General features: G+C 39.7%; 1 protein-coding gene across 1 annotated transcript in view; it reads left to right on the forward strand.

Annotated features, from left to right (window-relative positions):
- Positions 1-617: 617 nt before the first annotated feature.
- The window catches only part of EPB41L4A (erythrocyte membrane protein band 4.1 like 4A), an 82,475-nt gene continuing 63,364 nt past the window's right edge, over positions 618-19,728 (forward strand). Inside the window, exons 1-5 of the mRNA XM_014951452.1 lie at positions 618-737; positions 3,724-3,828; positions 13,583-13,634; positions 14,777-14,855; positions 18,694-18,791. Coding sequence (XP_014806938.1) covers positions 618-737; positions 3,724-3,828; positions 13,583-13,634; positions 14,777-14,855; positions 18,694-18,791 — 454 coding nt within the window. The remainder of the gene's footprint in view (positions 738-3,723; positions 3,829-13,582; positions 13,635-14,776; positions 14,856-18,693; positions 18,792-19,728) is intronic.

Consider the following 19,728-nt stretch of genomic DNA (forward strand, 5'->3'; position numbering starts at 1 on the left):
TAAGCAGTGTGGAAGATAAGGATTACTGGTGACCAAATATACAGTAGTGTATGTCAAAATATAGTACCGCATGTACCAATTTTAAAAGAACAATTTCTTTTTGATTAAAAAAATACAATTAAATCTGATCTCTCCTGAATGTTCTGCCTGTCATTTTCTTTAGCCAGTAGAAACCTGCCTTTCTGGTTTATGAAGCCATGGTGCTAACATGTAAAGCAAGATGTTATGACTCATTCAAACAATTCTTTGTTCTCTCTTGAAAGCATTGCTGATGATATTTTCAAATATACTTGGGTTTACCCCTAAGAATGCAAGCCTCTAGCAAGTCTGAGCTTAATGCAAGGCAGATTATGTAATTTTTGCAATGCCATATGATATGAAGGTAATCTTGTTAACATCTTTTGTTAACATTTTTGATAGTTTTAATATACAGGTTTGCTGAATTTTGCTGTAATTTATCAGGCAAAATAAGATGGCTTTTCTTAGTTTGCAAAACTTCTTCAAGTGCAGTAACAATGAATTTCAGGGCTGAGAAGCGGTCACTTAGGGATTCATCAGCAAAATGCTTTCTTAACTCCATCTAAGGGGGCAATTTACATGCAGGAAACCTTGAAATCATGAGGCTTAAAATGAGAACTTTGATGGAAAATGAGGTTGCAGTGGTTTCAGCAAGGGTCAGCGTTCTGCCTGAAGACTGCTCCTCTGTGCTGGGAAAATACGAGGTTAAGAAAGGTGAGGTTAGAGGGGCGTGGGTATACCTGCTGGCTCTGCTCTCACCCTGGCAGTTCCCTCATGAAACACTGCCTTGTGTACATGCAGGCATTGCTGAGTGATGTGACAGGGACTGGTGAGGAGAGCTTCGGAGACTACTGCACACAGTCTTGGTTTGGCTCAGGATAACCAAAGTCTTGGGTATCTTGCTGCTGTAGAGGTGGAGGAACCCCAGCCATTCTAAACTGGATGGTTTTGCTCAGCCTTTCCCTGCAGCTGGACCACCTGTTTCTGCAGGACCTGCAACGATGGAAGTGTTAACTGAGCTGTGGCAAGAGAGGACATTAACAGATGTTTGTGTTTTCTCTCAGTCTAGTAGTGTAAGTAAAAAGCAGTTTAAAAAGGTTTTTACGCATTGCTACCATTTATCTGTGAAAGGAAAGAAGGGAGTCTTTAATTTCAGCCAAAGCAGTTGTGAAACGCGTGTGTTTCTTAGGGATAACACACTAGCTTTAGCCTCCATAGGAGAAAAGCTGACCCAAAGACAGTTTATGTAGAGCACATTGCAATCCTCAGCTGACTGAAGAAAGGTGCTTCAGAAGGCTACCTGAATCCTAAACTGGTGCAGAGTTATGTAAGTTAAAGTCCTTTAAGACTTAAGCTTCTTTGTTATGTTATTATCTTCGATTACTCCCAGGAGCTTGTAGTATTATTGTAAGATGCCCAACTGGAAAATTGACAGCTCCATCTTTGCTGCTGGATTACTGTTTCTTAGTTCTGCTAATAAAACTAACTGACACTACGAATAAAGTTCCTGGTTGGACAAAGAGTGGAAAGCTTATTGAAAGCAAATGGATTTGAGCTTCTCTGATGGCAGCAGCTCAGCTGTGCCTTCAGTGGGCATTGCTCCGTGTCCCCTGTAAGCCATGGTGCAGGCAGCCCTTTTTTATGCCTTCTGCAAGGGTTTACTAACCACATTTTGCTTAACTGTGTCTAAACCCTGTGGCTCTGAGCAGCTGATGGTGGAGCTCCTTCCGTCTATAATATTCTAGTGTTTATTACCTCGTTGGAAGTGTTGCCATCATTTATCTGTGTTGGGTCATTTAGAGTCAGGGCTGCTTGTTCATTTTGAGCTTTTCCTGTGCCTGTTTCTGGAGATGCCTGTCCAGTCCTAGGTTCCCAAGACATTGTTGTACTGTTTAAGTGGTAGTGGAAACAGTTCCAATGGTGAAGGTAATTTGCCTTGTGTGGTCTATGATGAGATAACTATGTGATTTTAGTGGGACATCTCTCCTGCTTCTTTGAATAACAACCGATTTAAAGATAAAATGAGGCAGGACAACTGCTGCTTCAGTCTTTTTGCTGTAGTGCTCCTGATAGTGACTCCATAGCTAAGAGGGGCTGGTTCTTGTCTCGTATTGTTCTTACAACCCAAGCTCAGTTTCTTGTTGAGGAATCAGATGATAAAATCACTGCTTTAGCCAAAATGCTAAAATGAGATTTGGTGAATTTCTGCTTACCTTAATCATGTTTTCCCCCAAACTGATTTCTGTTTGGTGGCTGATCATTAAGTTTCACTATCCATGCTGAGGGAATTACAGTGGCTTAGTGTAAACAAACCTGTGTGATGGCTTTAGACTGTTACACACTGAGAACCTTTCAAGAACGTCTCCTGGCTTAAGCAAATGTATAGTAAGTCTGGTGAATAGCACAGATACACAATTCCCAGCCTACCAGAAATGTTTGTCTTATCATGGCTTGCTTAGAGTGTGAGTGTCCATCTGAAGTTGTTGTATTTGCCCTGCCGTATGACTAGGTACAAATCTTGACCAAATGTACCTGCTGAAAATAAAAAACATGAGTGCATCTTCTCTGTTGTTACGTGATTGATACTTCACCAGCCAAGCTAACTTATGTGATTTTTTAATCAATATTATTTGCCATTTTAATTTTGAAATTATTTGTTTGTAGGATAAGAAGTGAAATAGCACAAACAGTATCCCACAGCTTCCTCCTCCTGTTTCTTTTCTCTCCAGTGATTTTACTACAGTCTGGCAGTTTATACAATATGAAGCAGTTAACCAAAACCTAATTATGAGTTATGTCCATATTTTCTTGTGGAATTTAGGACTGTAATAGTGAAAGGCTCTAATTGATTCTGAGGGGAGATCATTCTGTGTAATTACTCTCAGTCTTCCTGGTCTGTTTGTTGTTGGCTGCCAGGCGAACCGACAAATAAGAGGCATTCAGGTGGAAGTGGGCTTTCTATAATGCATTCTTAACAGCACAATGTTGTTTGCAATATTGTCCCCTGCATTGTTTGCAAATATTGATGTAGACCCTTTATGAAGTACTATTCAAGAAAACAACAGGATTATTTGAATTCAGGGTGTTGGATTATTACCACTTCTACTATCAAAAATATTTTAAAAGAAAACAAATAAAACTAAATAACCTAACAAAAAACTTAACAAACCTAACAAAAAAATAGCAAAAACCCTAAACAAATAAAACCTTCTTTACAAAGAGTAGCAACAGAGCAGCTAATGATGTATAATTTAGATCTTGAGGGCAAAGTTTTGCCTCCTGATCTTTGTTGTCAGAATTTGAGTGACAGCCCTGTACTGAAAGGAAAAGTATGATTTTTGAATTAAAATAAATAATAGGGATTAGAATTTTGATCAGAGAACAGAAATCTTCTAGAAAAATGCCAGGTTCACCAGCATTGTGCTTGTGCAAGTACACTTGAGTGGGTTTTTTTTGTTTGTTTTGTAACTATTGACCTGCCAGCTGCCTAATAGTATTTACAGAATGATTGATTAAACATGTATGAGGACAAAATATTTTCTTCTGTACAGCTGAAATTTTTGTTAAAGGCACTGAGAACTGCCTCTCTTTTTTTTTTTTTTTTTTAAAAAAAAAAAAAGCTAACTGAATGCATGAATGCCACTGCACATAGCTGACAAAGGCAGAGCATCTTTGTGAAAAGGCTCTGTAAATTCTTTCCCACAGAAGTCAACGAAAGGGTCGGTTGTCCTGGGCTACGTATTTCGTCACTTAAACCTAGTGGAGATAGATTACTTTGGACTGCGCTACTGTGACCGAAGTCATCAAACGGTGAGTAAGAGACATGGCAGATTGGATTTGTCCTATGTAAAAATTCACCCTGTTTGTGCCTTTTGCCTCTAGAGCATTAGATTGTTGTATTTTCACTAACTTTCCCTATCTCCTGGCTCAGGTTTCCGCTAATGATTTATTTGCATTTGTTTGCATTAAGTCTTGGAATAGCCATTAGTATCTCAGGAATGGAATTGAATGCAAAATGTTGTTGAAAACCAAATGGAGAAAGTATGAATGGTATAAAATTATAGTATGAAAGTAGAATTAATATTTTTCCCTTTTAATACTGTGCCCTGAAGCCAGAGCTTGGCATACTACACTATTTGGCTTTGCTTGGCCCTGCAGTGTCTGGGAAGCAGTGTCCCTGAGCGTGTCACAGGCTGCTTCCCTTGGACCACTTGCTGAACTGCCTCTTTCAGAGCCTATGATGTGGTGGTTGTGGTGGCTGACCATTCACCAGTAGAGCCCCAGGAGTCAGGGTGTTGGCAATGACATTTTCACTCCACCTGAACCATCTGTGTGTCCTTGAGCCCATGCTCTCTTGCCCTTCTTAGCAGGGACTCACCAGATGTCTGAGAGCTTTTTCCACCAGGAGATTACAGGCCTAAATAGGCAAGAAGGTCGAAACCAAGACTGAGGTGTTTCAGCCAAAGCAAGCAGTGACTTGGGGCAATGCTGTATGTAGTGCCTCCCTCCTCTTCCCCCCAGATGGGCTGTGCAGGGTTACTACCATCAGAGGTGAGGAGCAGGGGATGCTCAGAGGGTGGGGATGCTCAGCAGTTTGGGACCAGCACTGCATTCATAGGGTGGTCTTCATGTTACCTTAATTTTATAAAGGGAATAATGCCTGGCCTGTGGTTAAATTAAGTCAAGCAGTTATGCTTTAAAAGTCACTGTCATGTGCTGAGAGTACCGCACAAGATCCTGACCTCAAGGGATTTCATGTTTCATGTAAAAATAATAATAAATTATTGAAATTGGCTACATACTTGCCAATTTCTTCTGTTAAGCAGAAGTTGAACATGTAGAGACTGAAGTCAGAACAGTGTTAGCAGAAGATTATTGATTGCTGCTCAGAGCTACAGACTGCCCTACTCAGTATATCTTTAATTTTGTGCCATAGTCTAGATATTTATTAATTCAGTTCCTTGAAAAGCTTCTAAGCAAGTTTAGTTCCATGGAGATGAAAGTCAGATTCAGCTGTGAACTGGGTAGACTGTTAAAAATAGTATTTTTGATTTCCTGGGGAAATTGAGGTATGAGTGTATTTTTTGCTCTCAAAAGTGTTTCCCTTTTTCCTGTAGAGGCAAATAAAACAGAAATGGCTATTACTGGGAATATTTCCAGAGGCATACGCACTGTGTATTTAATGGTGTATATGGCATTATGAAAATACGGGAAGATTACATCTGTTCTGCGAAAGGCTTAACACATAAAGGCACATTTTAGGATGCATCGTGCTAACAGAGTAGGTGATCTGATTGTATGATACTAGTGCATTTTGTATTATGGAAGTGTGCATGAGCTGTTTGTAGGCCATAACCCCATTAACTCAGCCTCTCCAAATGAAAATACAGCCTTTTTGCCTTTTTCTCTCACGTGACGCTCTAGTGGTGCAAATTTAATGTTAGCCTTTGCCTTTATGCTCCGGCCAGCACAAGGTCAGGAAGCCAACATGCTCCTCAGCTTTTTCCCATGGGATTAGGAAGGCGTTCATCCCACATCCCTCGTTTGCCTGCTCTTCCCACATCCCTCGTTTGCCTGCCCTTTGCACAGACACCGGTCATGCCATGGGGATACAGTTTGCGCTAGGACGGACAGAGAGCTCCCAGCTTGTCTCTACGTGGAGGTCTGCTGGCCCACGTTTTGCCTGTCTTCTGCGCTGGTGGGCAGGCATTCCTGTCCCTTGACGGGAGCCCTGCCTGCCTGCAGGTTTTCTTTGCAGGGAAATCCCAGGTGTGTGGGAGAGCGATGTGCACATCAGCTCTGTCTGGACACGCCACTGGGAAGCAGCCAGGAGGTAGAACCAGAGACCAACAATGGTGGGCCACGCTGTGGAGAGCACCTGCCCTACCATGTAGGTGCTGCCACAGTGACCGGCCCGGAGTTTCTGCTGCAGGATTTTGCACCTGGGCTGTGCCCTAGCAAAATACTATGAAAAAATGCCTGTTCCTGTTGTTGGTCTGCATATTGCATAATTAGAAGTTGATTGTTTATCTGGAAAGTTCACAAATGAGTAAACCTGTGCTACTGTGTTTAGTTTTATGTGTTTTTTATGGCAATTGCTGCTAGTTTGCTATTGCTAGTGAAATCCTGCAAAGTCTTCAGAATGGCCAGCATAAAGGGAAAGCTTCCATGCATCAAATGACACCTTGTGCTTTAGCTGTAAACATACATTGAATATGGCTAAAACTCTCTGGGCTGTTGTGGGAATTAGTTCTGTGATGGCTGGCAAGAAGCCTAGATTTGAATTTTGGATTGGATATGTTTTGGATTGGCCACAGCAGATTTCCTAAGGGAAGGGGGAGAAAGGTTACCTTGCTAATTAGTTTTAAAACCATGTTAGTCTTAGATGGAAAAATGTCTTTGGAAGTTTGTCTGCCTATTAATACATTGCTTGTGGTGGGGAATATTTTACTGTTTGCTCTGTCAGGTTTTTTTGTCATACCATATATTTAAGTGAATGATGAATAAAGGAGGGTGGACAAAACTATGTATTTTAAAGAATACAACCCAGTCACGAAAGAAATATTTTTTATTAAGGGTTTGAAAGAACTTGTTTAGTTATTTTCCCCATTACTTTTGCATGCCTCAGCACTTCCAGGTGGTCTTTTAAGTGCTATGTTGGTGTGCTACCTCTTATGTGGGTGGTATAATAATTATTTTAGTAGTACCAGTAGGGCTCTAATCAGTGGACAGAGTTTCACTGTGCTATGCAGCACATGAATGCATAAGATTAAAATGGTCTCTTCCTGAACAGCTAACAAACTAATTAGCAAGTGAGAGATGGATGCAGCAAACAGATTGACAGAACTGGATGGCGCTGGGGAGACCATCAGCAGTAGGCTAAAGTATAAATTGGATGGCGCTGTCTCTAGGGTAGTAATTGGGTTGTATTACACAACTTCCTCTTGATTGACATACCAGGTTCCCCTGAACTCTCCGTGTTAAAATGACAGTATTTAATCTGCAAAATCAACTTCTTGAAGGTTAGGGGTTGCCAGGACACTTTCTCCATGAAGTATGTAAGCTTCCTGTGTCTTGTCCTCTGAACAAGACAGGAGTCTTAAGGAAAACCAAACAAGTACCTTTTAATATTTTTTCTTAATTAAAAAAAAATTATTAAATTATTTTAATTAATTAAAAATATTGTGCTATAAAACTGTGCCAGAGTAAACAGCTGGGTTGAGCTAATGCTATAGGTTGTCAGCAGTGTTTCCCATCCTCCTAGTGCCTTTGTTCACAAACTACATGGTGCTTTTTAATGTATTACACGAGTACCTTTTTTTGGTGCAAATCCTTTAAAAGGAAGGCCAGTTTTCTTGGAATCCCAATGAATCTGTCATTGTGCCACATCATCAGCCCTTCACCTGAGCCCGTTGCGTTGCTGCACAGACTGCTGACACCCAAGTTAGGCTAAGCTGAGACCAGATTCTGTCTTTGTGCTTCTCCATGTGGATGCTCAGCTGGGTCCTGACCGACAGGGCATCTTTGTCTTCCGCCTCATCTGCCAGCAATGCAGGATGTCGTGCCCCATCTGGTATTTTCAGGCGAGACATGATCACCAGAGTCTGTGTTGCAGAAGGTGAAGGTGGCTTAGGAAACTCTTGTCCTGGCTTTTACTCTCTCATCGCTTTAGTATATGGGGAAAACAGTGGCCCAGTGATGTACCTCTCCTTCAGGTGGTGGGTAGGTTGCTGTTAGGAGGTCCACAGGGGTCCTCTGCCCCTCTGGCTCCCGGTTTCCCCCGTGCTGCAGCTCCCGGGCGCTCCCCGCGTAGTCCCTGTGCTGCTGCCTTTGTGGCATCTCCAGTGTGCCGTAGGATAGTCGCGCTAATTACTGTTCTGGCAGGAGGCCAGCGTTTTCTTGAGGCACACAAAAGAGAGAATGGAAATGGCAATTTTAACGCATAATGTCTCAGGAAAAGCTGAGCAGAATTTGATGAGGGGAAAGGTACTTTTGAAGCCCCAAGGCGTTCCCTTGTCAGATCACAAAAGCATGCTGAAAAGACTCATGCTATTAGAGTTTCTCTTACAAAAAAGATTTTGAAACTCCTGTATTACAGAAAGCTAGACGACCAAAAGCATTTTAAACGTCTGTTGATAATAAAACTTTTTTTTTTTTTTTAATTCCAGAAATCTTACAATTTTACTTTACAGTATCACATTGGTCCGGTTGCCCCCTCACCATCCCCAACCAAACTCTGGTGCTAAACCTGCTTAACCTAAAGCTGCAGGAGGCACGTCTGCATTGTACAACAGGCTGTGATGCAAATATCCTTCCTTCCTTGCTTATCTCATACAACGCTAATCTGAGCTGTTATATTCACAGTGTACAGGGTACTGATGCTCTCTTAAGGCTCTAAGGGGAGAAGCACAAATAGAGAAAGCCGTACCACTGTGTTAATTCAGCATCACAGCCAAGCTAATGCCTCCAGCCCCGGTTAGTACGGGTGCAATGCTGTGTGAGGACGTGTGTGCTGCTCCAAGGTATAGAGCTAACATGAGATGTGCAGCGCTCTGTCTCGGTACCCTGCATCCACTGCGTAGCGTAGACGTGGGGTTTTTTCTCCCCTGCTATGAGGAAGCTCTGCTTTGAGCATGCAGACCCGAGAGCACAGCGGGCAGGAGGGAGCCCCACGGCAATACGTCTGGCAGCTGCACGGCTCAGGTCTCAGTTTCTTGTGGGGCTGAACTTTCTGCTGTGAGTCACTGCGCTGCAGTGGTCCATCAGGTCAGCTGTGGCAAAGCCGGGCACATAGAAGCCTGTGCCCTGGATTACAGATCCTTTCTGTGCAAAGTCATGTATCTGAAAGATGTTTCTTGATCCATCCAGCGTGATGAATAGAATAACTGCAGCGTGCTCAGATTGCCGGGTTGGGTAGGGTAACAGATTGAACAGGCTCAACTATATTGCTCAACTATAGAAGGCAAGGCATGACTTGGACAAAAGGTCTGTTTACAATCAAAAAATGTCTGTTCTGTAGGGAATAACTGTCACATAATGTGTTGTATATTTCGATCTCAAGATCTTAGAAAAATAGATGAAATGTACTTAGTTTCTGTTTTGCTTTTATATGGATTTTTGCTTTTGTCTGGATTTGACTTTTGCCCGTAACCATGCTGTACTACGTTATCCAGAAAGAAAAGGGCTCGTTGTGCTTGTTAAAATAGATGGCACAGCCAGTGAAAAGAAAATGGAGAATGATAATATTGATTAGAAACTAGAAACTTTAGAAGGTTGCAAATGGATTGAAACAACCTAGAGAAAACTAGTGGTCAGGTGAATTAAAGGCAGTAACAATAATTAACTTTTAGAGTATACCAGGATCAAAAGGAAACACAGTTGTGTTCTAATGCTAAATATAATGAATATATCTTAAGGTTCTAATAAAGAAAAGACATATTTGTATTTTGTATCTAAGAATTACCTGATTTGTATATTTCTTACATAGTAAGGATGTCTTGAGTTTAGCAGATTTAGATGCTTTGCACTGAACATTTGCAGGAAAAATTGCCAAAAATATCTAATTGTTAGTGTTGTCTTAGATTGTGGAAAACTCTTGATAATTTCAGATACTAACTGAAAAATACTGGGTTTTCTCTCGAAAGTTGTGGTTTTCCCTGCTGTGAATGTGAACAAAAACTGGCATGCATGGCATAGTGGGTACAGCTTCATAAGAATCTAATCAGATTCTTAACCAAGACAGCCTAGGGTTTAGTTTGAAGTTGATAGATTTTTCTCCAGCAGACACTTCATTGATCGATACCACAGCAAACATTTGAACCTAGTTAATATTTTGTTTCAAACAGGTTAATGGAATTTGACCCAGGTTTAACCCTATGCAGATTCAAGGAATGAAGATTCCATATTTGTGCAAAAATGTTTGCAGTCATTTAAAAGGCCTAAATATGAAATACTGTGTGGTGCTTGGATGCATACTGCTTACACATCTGGCTCGTATGCGTGCCAGATTTATAAAAGTACAAGGGACAATACAGCCTTAGATATGCTGTACCTTAAAATGTCTTTTTAAATAATTTCTACCTAAAAATTAAAAAGGAAGTATTTTCTTTAGTAATGTTGTACATTTATAATCAATCTTAGTGAATGAAAAAAATACTAAATTAATGTAGTGCTATGTGGTCCTTGTAAACAACAAAAATGAAACTAGTAGCTATCACTTCAGGAATTGGAAATTTCATTGATTAGGACTATTTAGAAAGCATGAATAATTTTTTTTGCCATTTCATGTGTAAATACCCAATCGCTCTTTCAGATTCACAAAGATTATCACCTGCAGTTGGGTGGGTATGTGCTGGGCCCTTCACCTCTGCAGCAGGGGTGAGCTGTTCGTCAGTCAGATAACCCTTGCTGTCTGTGCAGGAGAGATAGAGGTGGGAAATCACTGAGAAGTGGCAAGCTGGCTGCCAAGCAGATAAAAAGAGTGCGGGTGTGTGTTGGAGCTACTTTGGCATTCACGAATGCAGGGTTTGTTGTCAGCACCTGCTGTGCAAGCGTATTGGATTAATAAGACACTCTGCTTTTTTTGTTCCATTTCTCTTGGCACTCGAACAAGTGAGCTCCAAACTGTAACTATACCCAACAGTATTTATATGTATATGCAAACATTTAACATGCACCTAATATGCATTGTTATGTATGCACGGGTATGTTGTAGGAGTTCTTGGTTTTGGAAGTGTTCTCATCTTGATTGTCTAACATCGGCTTGAAAAATGCCTTTTCATTATCTGTGAAATTCCATTCATGTTTGGCTTATAAATAAAATGTTAGAAATCTCCCTTTCCTCCCCCCGCCCCTTGCATTCTTCAGGAAAATTTTGGCAGCCTTTGAAATAATAAATAGCTCCACAGTGATTTGAAGCGTGGGTTTGTGGCACTGCCATGGTGCTAAGTACTTAACTGGAGAAAGGAGAAGGCAGTCTAGCTTCTTGCCCCTTCACCACCACTCTCTGTCCCAGCAGTCAGCTGGCTGGAGCTGAGCTGTGTAACATCACCTGCCCAGCACAGGGTCTGGGTGCTTCCAGGTGCCCTCAGAAGATCACGGTTCCTCCCGCCGGCTGGTGCTGGTTGCTCAAGCAGGAGTAGCAGCAATCTGTCTTATGGGGGGTGAGGGCTCAGGGTGCAGTTCCTCCTGCTGGCTCCATTTTGGGGGAAGGAAGCAGTACAACGAACCCTGTTTGCTCCCTCTCCTCTCTTCAGATTCCCTCTGAATCTGAACTTGCAGTTTTCCCTCGGAATTCCACACCCCAAGCTTAGAAATTGCCATCAGGAGACCATACAAAGAATATAATTTGATTTGCAAGTCAAGTGCGGCCTAGTGACAATTAAGACTCCTCATGCAACCCTGTTTTGATTGTATTACCTACAAGTGTCTTTAATGACCTGGTCCAGTTCTGGGTTGTCCCATGGCAGCCCATGAATCATATGGACACAAGAGGCGGTGGAATTCAGATTGCAGAGATAACCAGAAATCTGTAACTTTTCTGTGCTTGACTTGCAAACTTGAATTTTGACCCATCGCTATACATTTTTATGTTTTACTTACGAATCATTGATCCGCCTATGCATGTAATGCTAAACTGCAAAGAGGACTATAAGACAACATATCTTGAAGCCAGTTCAGCTCACTTCAGGAGAATTTAGTGAGGGAGTTAGTCTGTGATAGATTTTGATCTGATTTTGAAACCCCTGCAGTGGAACACAAAGCTGCCAATGATAAGCAAGGTAGCTTGACAATGCGGTGTTCATACTGCGACACCAGTTTTGGGAAGAGGTCAGACCACATTCTGACCGCATTGCACAGCCAGAATGTGGACTCTAATATGTCTTTATCAGCCTATTGTGCTAGCTCAGATTGTTGCTGATATAGAGTTCTAGTAGGATGTTTGAACAAGTGTGACAAGTTTTTACCTTCCTGCCTTCTGTTGAGGTTAAGAGGGTTTATATTTGAATAGTTATTGGATGTATGAAATATAGGCATGTAGTGAATATTTTTTTTCCCTTCAAAATTTAGGAAATTTTCTTAACAATCATCCCTTTGGGTCTGGAATAGCTATGGCCAAGAACACGGCATACTGCTGTTTCTATTGCAGGTGGATCAGCAGTGATTGGAAGTAGTTTGTTTTCACATTTTGTCAAAATAATTATAGTTGTTTACAACCACTTATAAAATTAGTTGCTTGACATTTCCATTCAAATGCTTTGTAATATTTTTCCCTCCCTTCTTTATACTACTCCTTTTAATAGTGAAATATCCTAGTCCAGAGGAGTACTCTGGATGGGGGCACAGAGGAATTTTTTGATTAATCATTTTATTCTTATTCTCTATAGGGTTAGCTCAGGGGTGCAGGTAAGGACTTTCTTTATTAATTGGTTTATGTAGTTCCTCAGTTAAATAAGGTGTGGGTGCTAAGGGAGTAGATTCAATCTGCTCCAATTTTACTCTTTATAGCAGCTGTGTTCTGCAGCCTTTTTGTTTCCGGTGTTTTAAGGAGGTGTGCCAAACTCAGTTGGTCGAAAAAGTTGTGTATGAGGGAAGAAGACTGAAAAATAGGAAGACAGGAATGGTCTCAGCAGCAGCTGCCTCTGCGCTTTCTGAATCATAGATATGTCAAGCTAAGGAAGAAATAAGTTGCTGGAGGGATTACAAGAGCAGGATGCGGGTGACCTGGATAGCCATAATGAGAAGTAGACAGCAGGGCTTGTGGTCAGCAGTAACATCAGAATCACTTTTATTGGAAGTGCAGGGCAGAGTAATCAGTGAGAAATTATACTGCAGATTGTCTGTTGACCAAATGGTATGGGAACCCATGTAACAGCTCATTCCTCTGTGGCGTACTAAGCTTACCTTGATCATCTCTGACACTTTTGTCCAACTAGACCTATAAAATATCCGGTGAAAGAGTTGGTGCCCTTCCTACCTTAGTGCCAGTTTCCAGTCACTCACTCCCCCTGCACCTAGAAACTGTTACTGAAAATTTAAACTAATTTTTCTTTGCTTCTAGTTAAGCCAACTTCTTCATGCTTAGTGGACATGAAGAAAACTTGGTAATTATGCTCTTACAGCAATTCCTCAAGTGTTGGAATAGTGCTGTTACGCCTATTCCCCCATACAGACTTCTTGTTTTTCAGAAAGTAAGTGAAGCACTTTGATTCTTTCCTTGTAGGTCATGTCTTACCATGCTTTGTTGTTCCTGTTATGTAGAGTTATCCTGCTTAGGTTAATCTCCCAGGAAGAAAATAGTAGGGTTTCATGCCCATGTACGAGCTATAGCAGATGTGGTGGCTCTTAGCACACAGATTTGCTTTCAGGAACACCCCCTACCCCTGGAGAAGATACACAACGTTAGACTTGTACAGACAGTGTTTCTCTGATCAGAAACTGGACACAATTTGTTAGCAAACTGAGTGTGTCAGTCTGTCAATGTATGAATAAATATAGAACTGCACTTGTTCTGTATTAATTTTCCATGTTAAGTGACTAATTTCCATAATTATCTGTCTCACAGTACTGGCTGGATCCTGCAAAGACTCTTGCTGAACATAAAGAATTGATAAACAGTATGTATTTAATTTGAACTTTAAGAACGTATCTGAAGATGAAGTGACAATGTTCCACATATGCAGCCTGTACAATGTTCCTAGTCTAGTTGCAGCAGATTGATAGCTCTTCAACAAGTTTATTACTGCAGTTCGTAGCTGTATCAAAATTTCACACGCAAATTAAACATACCATAAATTTCCAATAATTTATGTAATTATTGTCCGAAGATTTCTCTGTGCTTAAATTTTATTTTAGAATAATAAATGGTGCTATTCTTAACTTGGATAATTAATTTTATAGTAGCTGTGGAATATCTATCATACTGTACCATACTATAAGCAATTTAGATTACTTTTTGCTTCAGAAAGTAAAAGTAGTGCCTCTTACTGATAATAGTGTGCTGTTACTGTCACTTTTCAGATATCACAGATGCAAGATCTGTTATTTTTATTACACTTAAAGAACATGATAAGATTATTTTACATAAGAATTTGGAAGCCTTCTATATTTATAAAAAGATGTAGAAGTGGAGTGTGCATGGAATAGACGTAGCAGTAAAAATTTCGGTACCTATTTAACTGAATTTTTGGGAGAATAACATATTTAAAAGGTGAATTGGAAAAGATTTTCCAAATGTTTTTTAATTACAGTGGTGCATAATTAAAGTTGCTGTATAAGATATTTGAAAGTTTGGAAGTGATTAGTACTCAGTATTATTAGTTATGACAGGGAATCACATTTCATGCACAATTGCATTTTTCAAAAAGTTTCAGTGGAAAAAGTATCTGAAGGTCAAAATAAAACAGTAAAAAAACCCCTGAACTTGGAGAAATAGTAAGTTAGCAACGTAATCTAAAGTTAAATCTTCAAAATAAGCAAAAACTCCAAGTAGACAGGTGGGTGGGGAATAAAAACCCACAAAACTAGAAAAATAATTATAAAAATCCTTTTCTGTTTTTTTTCTTTCTCACATGTATTGAGTGTAGATATATGGATTTGCTATGTGGATGTAAGATTTTTTTTTTTTGCAACTTTCAAATTTAATAAAATATTAAGATAGTCTTCTTAGTAGCTGTTTTCTAGTCAATTAGGAACAGTTCATAACAATTAACAGTTCATATCAACTAACTTTTGCACCAAATATTTTTTCTCCCCTCAGCTGGGCCACCATACACTCTGTATTTTGGCATTAAATTCTATGCAGAGGATCCCTGTAAACTTAAAGAAGAAATAACAAGGTACAGTATTTACTAAGAGTGTAGTTTGTTGATTTCAGGGTAGTAATTTGTTCCAGCCAGATGCATATTGTTGTGCTGTGGCAGGGTTGGGTTTTTTTTTTGCTTGAACATCTGAACATTTTTGCTTGGACATGTATGGGTAAGAGAAGAATTGCGACTAGCTTCACAGTGGTCACTGTGGACAACTATTTGGAAGCCTAAAATGAAAAAGTGCTCTCTGGTGCATGAAAAACATAAAGAGATTTGATGTAAGTTCCTGGTGGTTTTTAATTTTTTAAATTTTTTTTTAATTTAAAAGAATGCATTGTCACATCTGCATTTATATTGTGCTATAATCAAGTTTGGAGTTTACTTGGATATCAAATACAAACACAGGGAATTTTCTGCTTAGCTTAAATTCCAGAACTGCTTTTCAAGAAGATTTCTTTTGGTGTTTCTAAAAATATGCGAAGGGTATTGAAGAGTTGCATGCTTTTAATACTTTTAACTACCCTTGGCCTCTACAAAGTATGAGGATGCACACAGTGACACATGAACACGCGTGTGCACAGACACACACATACACATGCTTGCCTGAACTCTCACACACAGGGCTTTCTGTTGGCTTTATTTATGAAAGGTCTCAGACAATTAGTTTTAGGTTCAAAAGGAAATTTGAGAATTTGGATAGGTAGGCAGACAAAATTAGTGTGCTGGCTTGCATTAATAAATGCCAAAATATTTCTTTTGATGTCCTAGGAATATGACACATGAGAATTCATTAGAATGCAGACAGGGTTTTTAATTTTCCTCAATCAAAGGTGGCAGTTGTTGCAGCACAGACAGAATATTTTTTCTTGTACCAGAGTGAGAAAATTCTCTTGTTTCCATACTGGCACAGCAGGAATGGAAGCCTCCAATATAACAAGATTGGGGTTGGCCTGGTAAAAATAATAAAGAAATAAAATTATAAATTATAAATAAACAAATAAATAACTTTCCAGGTAAAAGAGCATAAGCTGGCCACAGTGTGATGCCCCAGTACTGTGAAAGTTTGATGCGGTTTTCCTGTACTTTTCCAGAAGCACTTTCAGCCTTGCTCACAGGGGAAGATGGATGACCCTGGGAAGGGAGCTTTGGCCACTGAACCTGTTGTGGTTGCTTCCCGGGAGGCAGGGTGGATTTCGGTCTGGGAAATGACAGGGGCTAAATTTTCAAAAACTGTTTATATTTGCCTTGTGATAAGGTCAGTCTGTGATTTGCACTGCTAATTAGGTGTGCAAATCTGGTTGAGAAGCATTTTAGTATAATTAGTAAGCCTCTGTTTATGTCTGCACAGTGTTTGGTCATGCAGAATTTGCACCTTTAAAGGTACAAAGGGAGGGCATAAGAAGGCTGTATGGTTGTGTCGACAGTCTTCAACAAAGCATGTTGAATAGTCAGATGCCCTCAACATTTCTGAGCATTTAATCCTATGGGCTATTAAACCTTGGAAGGAAGTTATACCTTTTCAGAAAAAAAAAAAAACCAACTGAAAAACCAAACCCAAACCCAAAAAGCCCCTTGCTTCTGCTTAGGCAGGATTAAAGGCCCTGTTTTTCTTCATAATAATAATTTTCTGCATCAGCGTGTTATTCCAGTGATGTTTTAACCATTTTGTGCTAACTGATGTGTTTCTTCGGAGCATGTGTTTGTTATTTTAATGGATATGAGAGCGGAGTCTGTTCTTATTAGATGTTGATGATCTGTGGCATTACATGATTACTATTTGCAAATAATGAAAACCTGTCAAATTTGTAATTGCTTCACAGCAAAATCTATCTGGCTTGTAGGCAAAAGCTAACACTGCGGTGATTCATATTAACATTTGCTGGATGTGTTTGCTAGAGCGAGCTAGCGCTTAGGCTCTATTATATATGCATGACAAACTTGACAGCGCACAAGATGAGAGTACTTTAGGTACAAGTTTGGACAAAAGGCCTGGTTTTCTGAGGAGCTTAGGGGTTTCAGTGGGAATTGAGATCCTTGACTTTGTAGGAGTCACTTAAGCACTTAACAGTTGGCTCTGACTGTTTTTTGCAGGTAGGTGGTGTTTTTTTGCAGTTTCCTATCTGCTTTATGTTGAGACTAGACTATGAGAATGCAGAAATACAGATACCTGCTACATGGAAAAGACATTTGTAGCATCATCTGGTATGAAGCTCTGCACTGTAGAGATGGAGAATTGCTAACAGAAAGACAGGTGCATATCAGAAATGCATTTAACTTAAAAAAAAAAAGATGGTGTGCACTCCACAGTAGATGTAAAATCATCTTTGTCATTATCATCATTCATACAGAGAGGATTTGTCTAGGTAGGACTGGTAAGCATAAGCTACAAGGAGTGCAGAGATAGTGCATACAGGGAAGAAACACTGAGTGTATGTGCTTTGTGTTGCCTCATGACATTCCCAGAAAATTCTTGTGCTGTGCCCTGGCCCTTTAAGGGAGAGAGTATTAACCATTTTTTTTTAAGGATGGATGTTCCTACTGTAATATCTGCCACAAAACAGATTCAGGGAGATCACTAACCAGAAAGACACCGGTATCCTTATTTAGAATCTCTTTTGGGCTGACAAAGTCTAGTAAATTTGATTGGATCTTAAATGCTTTGTGGATCAGCTGTCATGTAACCTGCAGTTTGTGAAATTCCCTGCAATCAGTGTAGATGCACTTTACACTTACAGATCATTCCAAAGTGCTTTCATAAGTAATTTGTACTAACACAGAATAGATTACTTGCAGTGTAGCTTCATGGCTTTACATAGATAAAGTATGGATGACTGTTTTTTTCTTTAAAAAGTTACCTTCTTGGTATTGTAACCTTTTGTATGAACTTGGTGCAAGAAATTCATTTAGGATGATGTGACACACTGCGTAAATCTGTGGCAATAAAACCAGACAAGACCCAAACAGCATTTAAAAGATTTCCTATAAATTAGTATGGGGAGCTGCAAAACCAAGCAACTCTTTTGTATGATGGCTTGGTTTGTTGTCTTTTCCATCTGTTTTGTACATATTGTTTTGCTGTAAGTGAACTCAGTTCATGCTTCATCAAGTCTAGAAGCAGGTTAAGACTTTGTAAATTACATTTTTACTGCTGCTATCTCTATTCCAAGAAGGAGAGTACCCTATGCTATGACAAGTACAGTTAACTGCTGACGTGATGCCCATCCATTTCTTTCATGGGTGTATAGATTCCACAAAAGCTGTTTGCTCCTCTAGAGGAAATACTCGGGTGAGTGGAGAGGTAACCTTTGAGTCAAGAAGTATCCAACATCCAGTTCTCCCTTACTCCCTTACTACAGATAGTTCCCCCTATCTGCTGATCAGGTTGAACTTCGGCACTTTGATAGGTTTTTTGTAAAATTTACCTGATTTCTAACCCTCTTCCCCACTTCCTAGAGTAGGCACTCTAAAGTCAAAAGAGAGAAATTTCTAGTAAGAAAATGAAGTGTATCTGCACAATATAAGCAGATGGGAAAACTGCAGAGTTCTCCCTTACTATGTTCTTTCATTAGATTAATCTTACTTGTTACTTGAAGTTCAATAGGGGAAAAATAATTCAGATAGAAACAGAGTTTTTGACTGTCACATAGTTATGGTACGTGGCGTGTCTTCAGTAAACTGGAAGGTGATGAAACGTTTAGATGCAGTGCTAAGGGACATGGTGTAGGGGATGACTTTGTAGAGTAGGGTAGATGGTTGGACTTGATGATCCCAAGGGTCTCTTCCAACCTAGACGATTCTATGATTCTATGATTACTTGGTGCATCAGATTCAATATTGAAATAATGGCTTTGTTTTCTCTGTGTTTTAGGTATCAGTTTTTCTTGCAGGTGAAGCAAGATGTTTTACAGGGCCGCTTGCCTTGTCCAATCAACACTGCAGCACAGCTGGGAGCATATGTAATTCAGGGTAAGTTCTTCTGTCCAGCTGAGATCTTATTTCTTTTAATCCTATATTATGATTAATTTTAAATGGTGAATGAAGATTTCACTAACACTTTATGCGTTAATTTTAAACCAGAACAAAACTAATATGACTGATTTCAGCTAAAGAACTGTAAATTGACGACACAAATAATATAGAAGCAATATAGAAGTTAATATAAAGAGGAAACTGAAAAGTCAGTCTGAAGAGTCTGCCAGACCCTCTTTGCATTGCCAAGGAAAACACTGTCATTTACTTAAGACTTTATGACTTACTCTGGATTGCATATAGAGTATGATAAAACCTTCATCGGGCGGTTTACAGATTTGATGGGCTATTGGCAGCCTCCAGCCAACAAAATCTGTCAAATAAAAGATTCTTTTAAAAAAAAATTACATTATGTCAGTTTGAATGTGCCTATGCTTGAAGGGAGGATGTGTTTTGACCTGAAGTGAAGAATTTTAATTCTATCTGTCATTTATCTGCATTTGCCCATCAGTAGTTAGCTTTTCAGAAGTGTATGCTATATCCTGCATACTTGATAGAACTAGCCATCAATTAGAAAGGAACTGTCTGCCTACCAGTTAGTTATTCCTTTCACATTACAGCTCAAGCTCTGTATTCAAACACAAATGGTAACCAAAAATCGTATGATGAGCCATGCTGGGACCTGTATCTGTAATTTGTTCTAATTTAAATTTAGGCTTCCCATTGGTGATATGTATTAAGCAAAGATGATTTGTATTACTAGTGTTCCAAGTGTGACTCAGCAACACTTAATACAACATGAAAAACAGTCCTTCTTTCATTTCCATTTTAGAATAACAAGGCAGAATAACTTGTGTATGAAATGGGAGTGGGCATTATACAGAATTTCATAGTGTGTTAGATGTGTTTCTGAAATTTCAGGCACTTTTTTATT

The sequence above is a fragment of the Calidris pugnax genome, unplaced genomic scaffold (genome assembly GCF_001431845.1).
Source record: "Calidris pugnax isolate Ruff unplaced genomic scaffold, ASM143184v1 scaffold148, whole genome shotgun sequence".
NCBI classification, from domain to species: Eukaryota; Metazoa; Chordata; class Aves; order Charadriiformes; family Scolopacidae; genus Calidris; species Calidris pugnax.